We start from the raw sequence: 16695 nt of genomic DNA, 5'->3' as shown, positions 1-16695 counted from the left end.
GTGTATTTTGAATACAAACTCCTTATCAGATATATCATTTGCAAATATTTTCTCCCATTGAGTATGTTGCCTTTTTGTTTTGTGATGGTTTCCTTCACTGAGTGAAAGCTTTTTAGCTTGATGTACCTTCATTTGTTTATTTTTGCTATTGTTGCCCTTGCCTGAGGAGACAGACACCCCCAAAATATTGCTAAGACCAATGTCAAAGAGTACACTGACTATGTTTTCTTTTAGGTTTCAGGTCTTACATTTAAGTCTTTAATCCATCCTGAGTTTATTTTTGTCTATGGTGTAAGAAAGTGGTCTAGTTCTATTCTTTTGCATGTAGCTATCCAGTTTTCCCAACACAATTTATTGAAGAAACTGTCTTTCCCCCATTGCATATTCTTGCCTCCTTTGTCTAGATTAATTGACCATAGGTGCATGGGTTTATTTCTGGACTCTATTCTGTTCCATTGATCTGTGTCTGTTTTTGTGCCAGTGCTATACTGTTTTGATTATAAAGCTTTGTAGCATAGTTTGAAACCAGGAGCAGGTAGCCGCCACCAACTGTCCCTTCAAACCTTTAAGGAACAGAAACTTTTCATATGTGCACTCTTGGCTGTTTCTCAACTTGCACAAGCCATTTTCAGTTCAAGGCCCATTGTTTTCAACCAGTTGTCAGAGGGTGAAAACCATTACTGAGATTAGATACTGATCTGGAATTGAAGGCTTATTCAAATTTCATTTTGGGTCATTTAGTAAATCAAATAAGTCATCTTAAAGGAAAGAGAAAAATGGAATAATGTTCAGCATCATGAATTTTAACAGTTGTTGCATCTTCTCGATTAGTGTTATCGATAACACCTACTTAAATAGTCCTTTGCAGTTTATAAAGCATTTTCACATCTCATTTAATTTTAAAGGTTAGAGATCAGAAACTCCAATTCCGGTAATACTATTTCATTGTGTGAGCTTATTGGTGTAGTCAAATTGCATGTCTTATCTTCCACCTGCTCTAATGTTCTTTGACTGAAAGAAGATACTGTGACTGTCTTTCAGGGGAGAAATAGTAAGTGTTGATGATTAACAAACAAAATTGCAGCCTTACAGGAATCTGCCTCACTTATAGATGCACCGGTCCTTCCTCATGCTTATGGTTCTTGATTACATGTAACTTTGAGAGTTCAATACTTAACCTCTCCTCAGAACCTCTTTATCAAGTGGTGACGCAGCAAGCATCACTGTTATTTTATTACCAGTGAAACAGACCCATAAACAAGCCCTCTCCTGAAGTCAAGGATGGAACCCAGACAAATGAGCGGCTTCCATCAGACATTTACCAGAGTTGGTGGGCGGTTTCCCAAGCTTTGAAGTAAGTAAGCCAGTATGACCTCGATCACCAGAAGCTTTGTCCCCCCCACTGCTGTTCTCAGCCCTTTTTCTCTTCATACAGTCTCCTGTCTCCCTCTAGACACCTATTGTCTTTATGCTCTCTCCACCTTTAGTTCATCCCAGATCTTCTCCCTGAGGCAGGGAAATAGTATCATCTTATTTACTCTAAGCTATAAAGGACTCCTGGGAGGTTGTTTGCTGTTGCATCAGGTACTAGCCCTTACTTTTGGAACCCGAGACCCTGGGTGTTGAGTGAGGACTGCCTTCAGGTAGATGGGGAGACAGGGAGCGCCTGGATGCTCGAGTGTAAGGTGAGGGCACCATGGGTACCAGGAGGCTGATCAGGAGCTCTGGAGCAAGTTCTGCCTCTTCCTCGCTCAGAAACTTAATCACTCTCTGGGCCTCAGTTGACTCACCTGTAAAGTGGACCTACTCTCCCGACTGTGAGGATTGCATAAGAATAACGTGCGCCCCGCACCTGTCTTGCTTGATGGTTAATTCAACACCTCGCCTCTCCCCACGCTGGTCCCAGGCCAACACTCCCAGTGTGTGGGGGGAAGTCGCCCTTAATGTTGAAGTGATTCAGTCCCCTTTTCAAAATCCGGCTCGAAAGCCACGCCCTCTTCGGAAGGGCCCTCGTTTGGGAGGTGGGGTCCTCGCCGGCTTACCTCGCATCCCACCCGGCCTGGAGGCTGGGATTTCTGGTCTGACAGGGCAGCGTCGGACACGGAGAAGGCAGGGGGAGGAGTGGGGCTGGCAAGGCCGGGGTGGAGTCTGGGAATCTCTGCGCTTTCGGAATTAAGGGCTCAGCGGAAGGGCGCACTCGGCCGGCCGACAGAAGGAGTCGCCGTGCGCGCCGCCGCGTCTGAAAGCCGCAGCCCCCCGCGGCCCCGGCTGGGTTGCGTCTGCGTCCCTCTCTCCCCGCTCGGCCCTGTCCCTCCGCTTCGGCTCACATCTGCTCCCCCTCCTCGCACCGCAGACCGCAGTGGCGGCGGCGCGGCCGGCGGGCGGAGACCACCCCTCGATCCAGGGCCTCCTCCAGGTCGCGTCCTTTGACCTCGTGCCTAGCCCGGAAAGCAAAGGGAAGTTCACGGACTCTGGGACCCCAAGGTACCTGTCTAGGGGAGGTCTGGGGTGTAAAGTGGAGACTGCGTCTTTTCTGTTTATCGCCCGGAGAGGGAAGCTTTGTCGAGGGGTCTTACGGGGCGTTGCGTAGAGTCATCTGCCCCTCCCGCGGACTCGGCTGCGGGCAGACGCTTGAGCGATTATTTACGGCGTGATCCCAAACTATAGGAATATTTATAAATGGAGCGAGGGAGCACTGAAAGGAAATATTGGAGATGGGTTTTCCTTGTACTTTCCTGTGCTTTGCAAAGTTTTTTTCCCTCCTCTAGTCAGTAAACAAAAAGGAATTCCATTTATGAAGTGTAGCTCACCGAGCGGTTGCATGTAGACCTGCCTTGCTTCAGCCTATTTGGTTAGGAAAATAACGTAATCCGTTGTTTCCTGGGACTTTCTCCAGCTTTCAGATTGAAAGGAGGAATTTCCCAAATTTTCTAGAGCGAGAATACACCCTGAGCCTCGCAGCGGAAGTCCGCAGCCACGGAGAACCGGACTCTGCAATGTTGGCTGGCTACAACGCACAGTGGGAGAAAGAAGACATCGTCTCTGGAAAAAACAGAGCTTTACTAAGGTTTTTGTCCTGTTGATTTTGGTTTTCACGACTCCTTTAGCAAGACCTGTTACTTAAGTAAGTATTGATTCTGCTGAACAATAGCGTTCACGGATGTCTTCAAAACCACACTACAGGGTGATGACCTGGTGAGGGGGGTCAGGATAGTTGTCTTTTGCTGTGCTTCCAAGTTTCTCTTCCCTTCCTATTAGCTCAGTGACAGCAAAGTTATTGTAGTTCATTTGTTAACACAAATATTACTGTATGTCAGACATCATTACAGTGTTTTACAGCTTTTTGATGTCAGAGATCATGGTTTAAACCCACTTTGATGATAATCTCCAACTCCATTTAGTTCCATAAAAATCAGATGGTTTGTGACTTTGTAAAGAAAATATTTGTTATATGTTTGAATAGATATTAGATGCACATGGTATAAAATTCCGAAAGTACAGAGTGTGCAGTGACAAGTCTCCTTTCCACCGTCAATCCCAGTTTCCCTCTCCAGAGGTAACCACTGATACCACTATATAAGCTCATTGTTACTGTTTCTTTGATAACTTAGGCCAAACAGATTTGAAAAAGCTGCTTTTGAGCACCTGCACGCTAGTGACTTTTTAAATAAAAAATCCAACAATTTTATTATTTTAGGTTTTTTTTTGTTAGTTTCTGTCTTTTCTGTTTTTCTACTGACCACTCTGAAATGTCAGAGATTCAGGTCACTTTGTAGAGGGAACTTGCAGCTCTGCAAACTAATGAATGTTAGTTTCTGAGTTCCTTGAGGTCAGATACCATGGTTTCCTAAATTTTGGAGCTCCCTAACAACCCACTATAATTATTAGTGACCTGCCAACATCCATACATGAAGGCTTAAGGTTAACTGATAATCGAAGTAACCTGGTGCTTCACAGCCTCTTCCTCTTATGAGGAGCCAGTAACAGTGTGTTTGCCTCCCCAACGCTAGATTCTAGGTTGGTGTCCTGCTAGTTCTGACAGACACCTCCATGGCCCTCTTCTCTACTGGTTAGCTGCTATAGTTTGTGAAGTAACTGGTATTTGGGAGTAATGTTTGTAGTGGGCAAGAGAGAGGGTGCATTTCTGTTGTGTGAATCCTGCCTTTGACACTGTCTTTGTGACCTGGGTTACTTAGATAAACCCTCTGAGACTTAGCTCCCTCATCTGTGAAGCGGTGATTCACAGCGTTATTTTGAAAATTAAGTAAGACAGTACGTATAAAGGGCTAGCCCTGTACCTGGCACATGAAAGGCATACAGTAAGTAGCAGCCTTTGTTACTGTCAGTCTTTGTTATCATTTCATACATTCATAAGATAGGTGAGTACATGTGTCAGGGTACCTTATGGCTCAGTAACACCTTACAAGAAGGGTTAATTTTTGCTTATATTATGAGTCTCTATGGCTCTGTCTTTGGCCCTTCCCTCTGGGAGCCCACGCTGAGCTGCTACTTTTGTGGAGCACCGAGGTGGCACACGGAAAGAGAAGAGGCAGGTCTATCTACACAGTGGTTTTTAAAACCTGCGCTCGGAAATAAGCTTCATGTTACTTCCATTCACATTTCGTTGATATGGTTGTCACTGGAGTGGGAAGTATCATCTTTCTAAAGGGGCAGAACCAGTAGAGATAGGCCTGGTAGTGAGGGGCAGCAGATACTTGATAGTAACACAGGTTACAATTGTGAACCCAGAAGTTCATCAAAAGCTTAGAATTGAGTCACCCCAAGACACTTATAGCCACTGATTTATAAGCCAGAATGCCAAATTTTCCTTTAATATATCTCCCCTGGGTACTAGGCATAAGAGCCTGTACGGGGCAAAATTTTCTTGATGGTGGATTTTCTCAAAAGACTGAATTAATTCTAAGCTACTAGGTTACATAAAAAACACAAAAACACAAATTTGGGTGTTACCAAAAGACTGTATCCAGAATATACCATGTTTTAAAATCCAGGTCTCCTTTTGGAACTGTTATTGTCCAAAGTCCAAGAATGAATTAGAGTGATGGCAGTGTATCCTAGACAAGGTGGAAATCATGACAGATTCTTGCTCTTTCTTTCTTTTTTTTTTTTTTTTGCTGTACGCGGGCCTCTCACTGCTGTGGCTTCTCCCGTTGCGGAGCACAGGCTCCGGACGCGCAGGCTCAGCGGCCATGGCTCACGGGACTAGCCGTTCCGTGGCATGTGGGATCCTCCCGGACCGGGGCATGAACCCGTGTCCCCTGCATCGGCAGGTGGACTCTCAACCACTGTGCCACCAGGGAAGCCCTTGCTCTTTCTTTTTAGGCTCTTTACTTGTTATCAGCTAATTGTTTTCCTGTCAACCATTAATTGCATCATCTCATGATTTATTATATTTATTCTAAGCTGTTTCTTTTTTTTTTTTTCAGTTTCCTGATTTTTATTGTATTAAAAATGTTTCTTCAGTTCTTATTTAACTATATTTTCTTTTTTTTTATGAAAGAAAAAGAATATTCATTTATTTTTAATGACTTATTAGAACAAATACCTATAGATATCATTATATATATGATATATAAATTAATTATACAATATATCATGTATTAATTATTAAAACATACTCTGGTAAATATTATATATTCAATATGAAACAGGAGGAAAGGGGGCAGGGCACAACCTTTAAAAGAATTACATAGCCCGAGGACACAACATAAACTGATTAGAACAAAATAGGTCCAAGATGGCGGACGAGTCTACTTCCACTAGACCTTGAGCCTCAGTATACACTCATTGTAACACATCAGCAAGCTAAGCGACACACCCACAGGTGCCACGACAGTTCCAAGGATGACCATAAAGGTCAAAAAGTGGGCGGTGCCTCAATTCCTAGAAATCCCCACCCCTTCCCCAAAATAGCTGGAATACTCCTCCCACTCATCAGCGTATGAAATTACTCACCCCTATAAAACTAACAACCCCATACCCTGGTGCTGCCCTCGCCTTCTTTTTTTTTTTTTTTTTTTTTTTTAATAGGTATACCTGGATTTAATTCTCACTTCTACCGCTTGGTAGCTGGATAGCCTTAGGCAAGTTTCATACCTCCCTGAAATTCACTTAATTCAGTCTGTAAAATGGCATAATAACTTATTATAGCATCCTTTTAGGAATTTTAAATCAGTTCTTGAAATAAAAGTACACAATATATAGACAAGTATGGATTCCTCAATAGATGTTTGACCTTTCATTTCTCCAGTATCCCACCCGCATCAAATAAAGAAAAATACTTTTTAAAATTTACGAATATTTCATTGTTGTAAAGTTAAAGCCATAAAAATAATCAAATGGCCTACTATCATACCGTTAGAAGAAAAAAAAAAAAAAAAAAAAAGGTGTTCATGAGAGTTCCATATTAGAATACAAGTTTTCCTTAGGCACCTGTTTATGTATGCTATTCTGCTCTTTACAATAAATAATTAAATTTAAAAGACTTAATTCCTCACTTTTAAGACCTTATTAGTTTACAAATTACATATTGACCTATGCTAAATTTTATACCGACCCATGCTAATGAATTCAGTACAGAAAACAAAAAACACTGCACTCAAGCAAACTACATATATATATATATATAACTTATATGAGAATTGCTACTCCAGCTTTCTTTTGGTTTCCATTTGCATGAAATACCTTTTTCCATCCCCTTACTTTCAGTCTGTATGTGTCTCTAGGTCTGAAGTGGGTCTCTTGTAGACAGCAAATATATGGGTCTTGTTTTTGTATCCATTCAGCCAATCTGTGTCTTTTGGTGGGAGCATTTAGTCCATTTACATTTAAGGTAATTATCGATATGTGTGTTCCCATTCCCATTTTCTTAATTGTTTGGGGTTTGTTATTGTAGGTCTTTTCCTTCTTTTGTGTTTCTTGCCTAGAGAAGTTCCTTTAGCAGTTGTTGTAGAGCTGGTTTGGTGGTGCTGAACTCTCTCAGCTTTTGCTTGTCTGTAAAGGTTTTAATTTCTCCATCAAATCTGAATGAGATCCTTGCTGGGTAGAGTAATCTTGGTTGCAGGTTTTTCTCCTTCAACACTTTCAATATGTCCTGCCACTCCCTTCTGGCTTGCAGAGTTTCTGCTGAAAGATCAGCTGTTAACCTTATGGGGATTCCCTTGTGTGTTATTTGTTGTTTTTCCCTTGCTGCTTTTAATATGTTTTCTTTGTATTTAATTTTTGACAGTTTGATTAATATGTGTCTTGGCGTATTTCTCCTTGGATTTATCCTGTATGGGACTCTCTGTGCTTCCTGGACTTGATTAACTATTTCCTTTCCCATATTAGGGAAGTTTTCAACTATAATCTCTTCAAATATTTTCTCAGTCCCTTTCTTTTTCTCTTCTTCTTCTGGAACCCCTATAATTCGAATGTTGGTGCGTTTAATGTTGTCCCAGAGGTCTCTGAGACTGTCCTCAGTTCTTTTCATTCTTTTTTCTTTATTCTGCTCTGCAGTAGTTATTTCCACTATTTTATCTTCCAGGTCACTTATCCGTTCTTCTGCCTCAGTTATTCTGCTATTGATCCCATCTAGAGTACTTTTAATTTCATTTATTGTGTTGTTCATCGTTGCTTGTTTCATCTTTAGTTCTTCTAGGTCCTTGTTAACTGATTCTTGCATTTTGTCCATTCTATTGTCCATTCTATCTCCAAGATTTCGGATCAACCTTACTATCATTATTCTGAATTCTTTTTCCGGTAGACTGCCTATTTCCTCTTCATTTGTTAGGTCTGGTGGGTTTTTATCTTGCTCCTTCATCTGCTGTGTGTTTTTCTGTCTTTTCATTTTGCTTATCTTACTGTGTTTGGGGTCTCCTTTTTTGCAGGCTGAAGGTTCGTAGTTCCTGTTGTTTTTTGTGTCTGTCCCCAGTGGCTAAGGTTGGTTCAGTGGGTTGTGTCGGCTTCCTGGTGGAGGGTACTAGTGCCTGTGTTCTGGTGGATGAGGCTGGATCTTGTCTTTCTGGTGGGCAGGTCCACGTCTGGTGGTGTGTTTTGGGGTGTCTGTAGACTTATTATGATTTTGGGCAGCCTCTCTGCTAATGGGTGGGGTTGTGTTCCTGTCTTGCTAGTTGTTTGGCATAGGATGTCCAGCACTGTAGCTTGCTGGTCGTTGAGTGAAGCTGGGTGCTGGCATTGAGATGGAGATCTCTCGGAGATTTTTGCTGTTTGATATTATGTGCAGCTGGGAGGCCTCTTGTGGACCAGTGTCCTGAAGTTGGCTCTCCCACCTCAGAGGCACAGCACTGACTCCTGGCTGCAGCACCAAGAGCCTTTCATCCACAGGGCTCCTTAATTTGGGATGATTCGTTGACTATTCAGGTATTCCACAGATGCAGGGTATATCAAGTTGATTGTGGAGCTTTAAACCGCTGCTTCTGAGGCTGCTGGGAGAGATTTCCCTTTCTCTTCTTTGTTCTCACAGCTCCCAGGGGCTCAGCTTTGGATTTGGCCCCGCCTGTGCGTGTAGGTCGCCGGAGGGCGTCTGTTCTTTGCTCAGACAGGACGGGGTTAAAGGAGCCGCTGATGCGGAGGCTCTGGCTCACTCAGGCCGGGGGGTAGGGAGGGTCACGGAGTGTGGGGCGGGCCTGCAGCGGCAGAGGCCGGCGTGACGTTGCAGCCTGAGGCGGGCCGTGCGATCTCCCGGGCGAGTTGTCCCTGGATCCCGGGACCCTGGCAGTGGCGGGCTGCACAGGCTCCCCGGAAGGGCGTGTGGCTAGTGACCTGTGTTCGCACACAGGCCTCCTGGTGGCGGCAGCAGCGGCCTTAGCGTCTCATGTCTGTCTCTGGGCTCCGCACTTTTAGCCGCGGCTCGCGCCCGTCCCTGGAGCTCTCTCAAGCAGCGTTCTTAATCCCCTCTCCTCGTGCACCAGGAAACAAAGAGGGACGTAAAAGTCTCTTGCCTCTTCGGCAGGTCCAGACTTTTCCCCGGACTCTCTCCCGGCTAGCCGCGGTGCACTAACGCCCTGCAGGCTGTGTTCACGCCGCCAACCTCAGTCCTCTCCCGGCGCTCCGACAAAAGCCGGAGCCTCAGCTCCCAGTCCCGCCCGCCCCGGCGGGCGAGCAGAAAAGCCTCTCGGCTGGTGAGTTCCGGTCGGCCCGATCCTCTGCGCTGGAATCTGTCCGCTTTGCCCTCCGCACCCCTGTTGCTGTGCTCTCCTCCGCGGCTCCCAAGCTCCCCCACTCCGCCTCCCAAAGTCTCCACCCGCGAAGGGGCTTCCTAGTGTGTGGACACTTTTCCTCCTTCACAGCTCTCTCCCGCTGGTGCAGGACCCGTCCCTATCCTTTTGTCTCTGTTTAGTTTTTTCTTTTGCCCTAACCAGGTACGTGGGGGGTTCCTTGCCTTTTGGGAGGTCTGAGGTCTTCTGCCAGCGTTCAGTAGGTGCTCCGTAGGAGTTGTTCCACGCATAGATGTATTTCTGGTGTATCTGTGGGGAGGAAGGTGATCTCCGTGTCTTACTCTTCCGCCATCTTCCCGGAAGTCCCCTAAGCTGTTTCTTGAATAACGACTTTATTATTGTAATTAAAGTATTTTCAAATCATGGTGATTAACCAGTTCTACCCACTGTGTGTTAATTCTTGCTGCCTTTGGTTTCATAGTAATTTTTATCACCCTTGCTCCAAGATTCTGAGCATTCCTTTCTCTTTTTCTGCTTATAGCTGGACATTTGTTGCTTGGGTAAGGCGATATGGTAAAATAATGTCCAAAAAGAACCTATTATGAAAGTAAATTTAAAACTAAAAATACGTTTCTAAATCAATAAAAAAGAAATTTTGCTTAGTTATTTGTTAAGTAACTGAATAAACTGAGTTTGATTTTTTGCAACACAACTTTGAAAAACAGAAGATTGTATTTTAAAAGTAAACAGTAGCAAGCATGGAAAGAAAAGGAAAACATTGTTTTTTTCTTTTTAACCAGCATAATTTTGATACCAGTATCTAATATAGATGGCAAACAAAAACCAATAAAACAAATCAACTTCGCTTAAGGCTATTGCTCCCCAAACCCCACTGTAAATACTGTATAGTATTTAAGGAATGCAGGGAGCACTCAGCATCACTCTACCTACTGGTATAATTTACTGCCACACTAGATTAAAGGAATTCTATGCAGCTGTTTAAGATTGAGGTATATTTATATGTATAGATATGGAAAAAATCACCCATTTGTGTTACTAATTGAAAAATACAAGGTCTAGAACTAAATACAGTATGTTCCTATTTGTGTAAGAAATTTTTTTCTCTCTGTGTAGAAATGTGTTATGTGTCTTTGCACACAGTTTTGCTTGAGGTGTAAAGAAGACTTCTGTAAGGATAAAAGCAACATAGTGGTTGACTCTAGAAGAATAAAAAACGGATTAGGGTGGAGGGAAGATACTTAAAAAAAATCCTTTTTAAGTGTTTGAATTTTTAAATCATGTGCGTGTAATTCTTTTAAAATAAATTCATTTTAAAATGGCAGCTTTGGGTCAAAATAACCTCTCATAGATTTTAATAATTCTTCTGTCTGTTTTACTGCTTAAACTACTCCACTGATTATTAAAGGTACATATAGTGAGTTGGAGGTGGAGGGCACCATGGGGCCGTGCACTCTAGAGGGATGGGTTAACAGCAGTTAGATTGAGCTGCTTGTGGCTAATGACAGTTTGTCCAGTCATTAGGAACCATTGACAAAAATGAATAATTCCAGTACAAGTACAGACTATGATATTTAGAACTACCTCATGGAGATATTTTTTTTAAAATAAAAAGTGTGTAATGTCTAAATTAAAAAATTATAGGATAAAGTAAACTTTTAAAGCATTTACTATTTTTAACCCTTTACCTCCTAGAAATCTAAGTCAGGATATAAAGGACAAATGTTGCAGTTATTTGTATATAACTTTTACATGTCTTTAATCAGGATAATACATAATACCTCAAAAGTCACAGAAGCCCATACCTGAGTGTGGTAGTTATTCATCTAGTTCCACCCAAAACAATACAAAATTCATAATACATTAAGTTTTAATTCAGTTAATAAACTGTAGGTTTTCTTCATGTGTATATCTTCATTTCTTTATTCCTGATTTTCTGTTTAAAGTACAGCTGTCATGTTTGGTCTGGGACCAAGTCACTCTATTTAAATGAAAAAGGAACGGAAGTTTCTTTATGCTCCCCCCAAATTACTTTATCAATAGTCATTCCTTGTTATCGTCCAGATTATATGTATGGTCTTACGGTCAAACTAGAAATGAAAAATAGAGAGGAAAAAGTAATGCACCAGTTCGTATGGGGTTTGGTACAAGATTTCACATATCTACTCATTAACTGAAAGTATCCTGCCTATGTATTGTTTTCTTAAAGTCTAAATAAATCAGAAGATTTTCATCAAAATATTAGAATCAAAGATCTCAATGCCTGATGTATGGGAGTGAACTAACGTGCTGACTTGATTGTTGCAGGCGGGTCAGATTCTGGTGTACATCATGTCCAATTTCGAAGATGCCGACACAGAAGAGACAGTAACTTGTCTCCAGATGACTGTTTACCATCCTGGCCACCAGCAAAATGGAATATTCCAATCAATAAGGTTTTTTAACCGAGAAAAACTCCCCTCCAGCGAAGTGGTGAAATTTGGCCGAAATTCCAACACCTGTCATTATACCTTTCAGGACAAACAGGTTTCCCGAGTTCAGTTTTCTTTGCAGCTATTTAAAAAGTTTGATAGCTCAGTTCTCTCTTTTGAAATTAAAAATATGAGTAAGAAGACCAATCTGATTGTGGACAACAAGGAGCTGGGCTACCTAAATAAAATGGACCTGCCACACAAATGCCTCGTTAGGTTTGGGGACTATCAGTTCCTGATGGAGAAGGAAGATGGAGAGTCATTAGAATTTTTTGAGATTGAATTTTCTTTGTCGACAAGACCACTCTTGCAAGAAAACAACTGGCTGCCACAGAAGCGCATACCTGAGTGTGGCAGTTATTCATCCTGTTCCACCCAAAACAATTCTCCTATAGAAATGGGTGAAAATGAATGGTAAACGCACAGGGCTAAGGGAATCATGAAGGATGAAGAACTCTGTAGACACTTTACAGACATTCCACTTATTAAGAGTTTCTTAGTGTAGTATATTACTGTCATCTATTACTTTGTCAAATTTGAGATCTGGTGTTATCATTTGAAGTCTGTAACTTGTGTTAGTCATTGATTTAGTCACCTGTTGCATTGCTGGATATGTGAAGGATTACTGTACGTGTACATCTGTGAGCATTAATGTACAAACAGTATCCTCTGTGATGAAGGAATAGTGTTCTCAAAATATGGTTATGTTACTTTCTTCTTATGCCTGATTTTGGTTCTATGTTTTATATTGTTTCATTTTGGTTTGTAAGTTTTGGTTTGGTCATATTATTTCACAGTAGTCATTTGTTTTCAAGGTCAGGGCTACAAACAAGTTATTATGGGTGTTGTAGCCTGTTGGTACTTGTACCAGAGCATTGGAACAGAGCATCATGTTTTTTAGTGTGTCATTGTGGTTTTAATATGGGAAGACTTATTTGAGCAATAATACCTTGATTTTCTGTTTTTTTTCTCTATAGACTTATACTGTTTATTCCCAAGAATACCGCTTTCCTTATCTGTATTCAGTATCTAAAACCAATATTTTAAACATTTTAACAAACCACTGTGTTAAGCTTAGAATTCTTTTTCCTTTTTTTTGGCTGCACCACATGGCTTGTGGGATCTTAGTTCCCGACCAGGGATTGAACCCCGGCCTCTGGCAGTGGAAGTGCCGACTCCTAACCACTGGACTGCCAGGGATTCCCAATTTTTCATTTTTATTACCAAATTTTAAATAGTTTTTTATGTACTACAGAGTTTTAAATTCCATGAATTCAAAATTTTAGCAGCATCCATATACATAATAAAGTCAAAGTTTAATTCTCTAACCATTTTCTTTGAAACTCTGAAGAAAGGGAGGAACTGTTTTTAGACTGCTCTTAAGGGAGGACTGCAGTAGGCCGCAGGCAGAGGCTGTGGCTGGGGATTCAGACACATCCAGCTGTGCCCCTCAATGCATATTGGCTCCATTATTTGTTCCTCACCCCGCATGGAGGCACATGGCCACCAGTAGCTCCCAAGTTCTATATGTTACCAATCACCCACCCAAAGAGAACCTTATCTCCCAATTCCAGTCCAAGAGAAGGGTCAGCTTGTGTCAGGTGCCCACCCATCTACCAACGAACTTGCCACAGGTCACGTTAAATAATGGCTGCTCCAGTCAGTGACCATGTGGATAAGAAAAGAGTTTTCTCAAAAAATGGCCACAGTGGGGTGTGGGTGAGGGCAAACAAAAATGTTGGTGTTTGATACTAGGTACTGCAGCTAAGTTGTGAGACTCGCTGTTCACCTCTTAAGGACTCACTTGTCCCAGGAAACTGATTTTTCTTGGGCTCTTTAAGTAAAGGGGTGTATTAATTGGTGCCAGTGTTACAGTCATAGGCAGTCTCTTCTTGAACCTGCAACTTTATGACAAGGGGGTGCTTTCCAATGGTGGAATCTCATATGCTATGTGATTATATAACCATATTGTAGAAGATTCTGTCTCTACTATCTACTGCATTGACTGACTTGAAGAAGCATTACTTGTAGGCTCTAACATGAGTGTAGTATTAATTTTAATATGCCTTGTGGAAAAATTAGCTATAATCTTTACTACCAGGAGATAACTGTTGTTCACATTTTGTGTGTATATATTTAGTAGCTGATTCCATGTTATCTCATGGCCCTTTTAACATTTCCAGTTCTCTAACACTTGTTTAATTCCTTACAGTAATTGTTATCATCTGTTAAAATAACAGGTAAGGTTACTATTTTACTTTCTGGAGCCTGATTGAAACAATTAGATCTTCCATTTCAGGTGATGACGGAGGATGAGCACTTGGAAAATTGTGATTGGAATTTACTGGGCTTCTAGTTGGTATGAGTTGTACTCAAGTCCAATCACTCATCATTCTACTAAACAACCTACATGAAAATATTTATTTGGCCAGGTATCTCTCTAAGTGATGCATTTAGGGCAGGGACACTGGTGAAAAAAATAGGAAAGCAGTGGTTTTAGCACTGATGCTGGTTTCAACATTTTGTTGCTGGTGGAAGGCCACTGAGGGACTAGAGATGAGCCAGTTTGGCATTGCTTACTAGCATCTTCATAGAAGAGATCATCGTGAGATGCACGGGAACACAATGGCTTTCTTAATACTGTTAGTGGAATCATTTCTCAAAAACCCAAATCAAAGTAGTAATATTTTAAAACAGGAAACTTCTGGGGTTAGACAGTCAAAATAAGGTGTGACATGGGAATTCCCTGGCGGTCCCGTGGTTAGGACTCCGCGCTTCGGCGCAGGTTCAATCCCTGGTCTGGGAACTAAGATCCCCACGAGTCGCACAACGCTCCAATTACTGGAAAGAAAAATAAAAGCAGGCATAATTCCTGGTTATACCATTTTAAAAGTTCTAGCATCTTAAAACCTTCACACAACTCCATATACCCTCCAGTTACCCCATTTCTCTGCTCTGACCGCAACTTTTCAAATAATTGTCTACACTGGCCATTCTTTATTCCTCACCCCTTACAAGATACTTCTCAGTTTCCATCCCTTCATTTGAAAAAATGGAACAGGCAATATTCATGTTTCCAAGCCCAGCTGATGCACCTGCCCTTTCTCTCAGTGCCCAAGCAGCATTTGATATCATTGACTCCTCTCTTTCTGGCTGTGGTGACACCACATTCTTTGGTTCCTCGAATTCCTCCCCTATCTGCTTCTTTTGGCCTGTTCTCTACCCCTGACTTCTGAAGGGCAACACTTAATTGGGCTTCTCTGCCTGTCTGCGTCCTCAGGGGGATCTCAGCTGGAATAATTACTTAAATTACTATTTACCTACTACTGACTCCTAAACTTGTACCTATTCTTCTCTGAGCTGTAGACATATATCCCATCACCTACTTGGCAGACATCTTCATTCAGGTTTTTTTAAAAATAAATACCTCAAATTTAACTTTACAAAACAGAGCTCTTAATTTCCTCCAATTTCCCAAACCTGTTCCTCCCACTACATTTATTAAGTCAGAAACCAATAAGTTATCATCAAGAGTAGCTGTAGCTGCTAGTTTGGCTGTCATACTTCCATAGATTTGGCCAACAGAAAGGCAATGAACTCAAACAGATTTAGACAGTTTATTACTTACACAAACAGAAAAAGCAGGACCAGTGAGGAGTCAGTGTCCCACATCCCTGGTCGCTAGGGATGTCCGGAGCTAACACTGAACCGAGGGGGCCAGATGACAAATGCCTTCAGTGGAGGGTAGCTCTGTTACTGAGGAGCTAACTCTAAACTCCAACCAAGCAGTCTTGTTAGCCTACATCTGTACCTGAATGCGGGTGAGGCGAACATCCCTTGCCTTGCTGGAACCAGGGAGTTGTTTGAGAAACTGCCTCATGGCAGTCTTTTGCAAGCCAGGGAGGCAGATGATAAATGGCCTTGTGGTGGCTCCTCTAAGACTGCCTGTCTTGCCATGTTCCAGGAAGGATCGTAGGGGTTCCTGTCAAGACCTGGGTCAGGCTATGGTTGAGTGTTGGCTATGCAGATATGCAAAGTGAGCAAGGTCGCCAGGGCACCATGCTGAATGCATTACCCTACAGTTAATGGGCAGAGGATCTGAAGACGTTTTTTCCAAAGAAGACATACAGATGGCTAACAGGCCATAAAAGGATGCTCAACATTAATCATTAGGGAAATGCAAGTCAAACCCACAATGAGGTATCACCTCACATCTGTCAGGATGGCTATTATCGAAAAGACAGCAAATAACAAGTGTTGGCAAAGATGTATAGAAAACGGAACCCTTGTGCACTGTTGGTAGAAATGTAAATTGGTGCAGCCACTATGGAAAACAGTATGGAGATTCCTCAAAAAAATTAGAAATAGGGCTTCCCTGGTGGCGCAGTGGTTGAGAGTCCACCTGCCAATGCAGGGGACACGGGTTCATGCCCCAGTCCGGGAAGATCCCACATGCCGTGGAGCGGCTGGGCCTGTGAGCCATGGCTGCTAAGCCTGCGCGTCCGGAGCCTGTGCTCTGCAATGGGAGAGGCCACAACAGTGAGAGCCCCGCGTACCGCAAAAAAAAAAAAAAAAAAAAAAAAAAAAATTAGAAATAGAACTACCATATGATTCAGCAGTTCCACTCCTGGATATTTATCTGAAGAAAACAAAAACACTAATTAGAAAAGATATATACACCCCAACGCTCATTGCAGCATTACTTACAATAGCAGAGATAATGAAAGCACCCAAAGTGCCCATCAATAGATAAGTGGATAAAGAAGACATGGTGTGTGTGTGTGACTATTACTCAGCCATAAAAAAAAATGAAACCTTGCCGTTTGCGACAACACGGGTGGACCTACAGGGTATAATGCTAAATGAAATAAGTTAGAGAAAGACAAATACTGTATGATTTCACTTACATGTGGAATCTAAAAAACAAATGATCAAACATAACAAAAAAGAAAGTTAAAGACAGAGAACAAGTGGTTCCCAAAGGGGAGGCGGGTAAGGGGAGGAAAGAAATAGGTGAGAGAGATTAA

General features: G+C 42.2%; 3 protein-coding genes across 10 annotated transcripts in view; 1 reads left to right on the top strand and 2 right to left on the bottom strand.

The window, feature by feature from the left end:
• ALPK1 (alpha kinase 1) overlaps positions 1–2159 on the bottom strand; it is a 151759-nt gene extending 149600 nt beyond the window's left edge. For all 3 annotated transcript variants that reach the window (XM_049709631.1, XM_049709624.1, XM_049709632.1), the window contains exon 1: positions 2043–2159. The gene's annotated coding sequence lies outside the window, so the exon portion shown is untranslated. The remainder of the gene's footprint in view (positions 1–2042) is intronic.
• Positions 2160–2190: 31 nt separating this feature from the next.
• TIFA (TRAF interacting protein with forkhead associated domain) lies at positions 2191–16460 on the top strand. Of its 3 annotated transcripts, none has more exons than XM_012532965.3 (3): positions 2195–2484; positions 2935–3124; positions 11505–16460. In XM_012532965.3, exon 3 carries the CDS (start codon positions 11529–11531, stop codon positions 12084–12086), a length of 558 nt encoding a protein of 185 aa, XP_012388419.1. In that variant the 5' UTR covers positions 2195–2484; positions 2935–3124; positions 11505–11528; the 3' UTR covers positions 12087–16460. The 3 variants fall into 3 exon arrangements, with proteins under 3 accessions (XP_004269609.1, XP_012388419.1, XP_012388420.1); XM_012532966.3 differs by having other exon boundaries at positions 2897–3124; XM_004269561.4 differs by lacking the exon at positions 2935–3124 and having other exon boundaries at positions 2191–2484.
• AP1AR (adaptor related protein complex 1 associated regulatory protein) overlaps positions 15272–16695 on the bottom strand; it is a 29391-nt gene continuing 27967 nt past the window's right edge. For 3 of the 4 annotated variants that reach the window (XM_033427744.2, XM_049709647.1, XM_049709648.1), the window contains one exon: positions 15272–16184. In XM_033427744.2, coding sequence (XP_033283635.1) covers positions 16157–16184 — 28 coding nt within the window. In that variant the 3' untranslated portion in view covers positions 15272–16156. Of the gene's footprint in view, positions 16185–16272; positions 16308–16695 lie in introns of all 4 variants that reach the window. The other variant, XM_033427746.2, reaches the window with a different exon arrangement.

Source organism: Orcinus orca, chromosome 4 (genome assembly GCF_937001465.1).
Source record: "Orcinus orca chromosome 4, mOrcOrc1.1, whole genome shotgun sequence".
Taxonomy (NCBI): domain Eukaryota; kingdom Metazoa; phylum Chordata; class Mammalia; order Artiodactyla; family Delphinidae; genus Orcinus; species Orcinus orca.
Note: the sequence above shows the minus strand (reverse complement) of the source record. Positions and strands in the feature narration are given on the sequence as shown.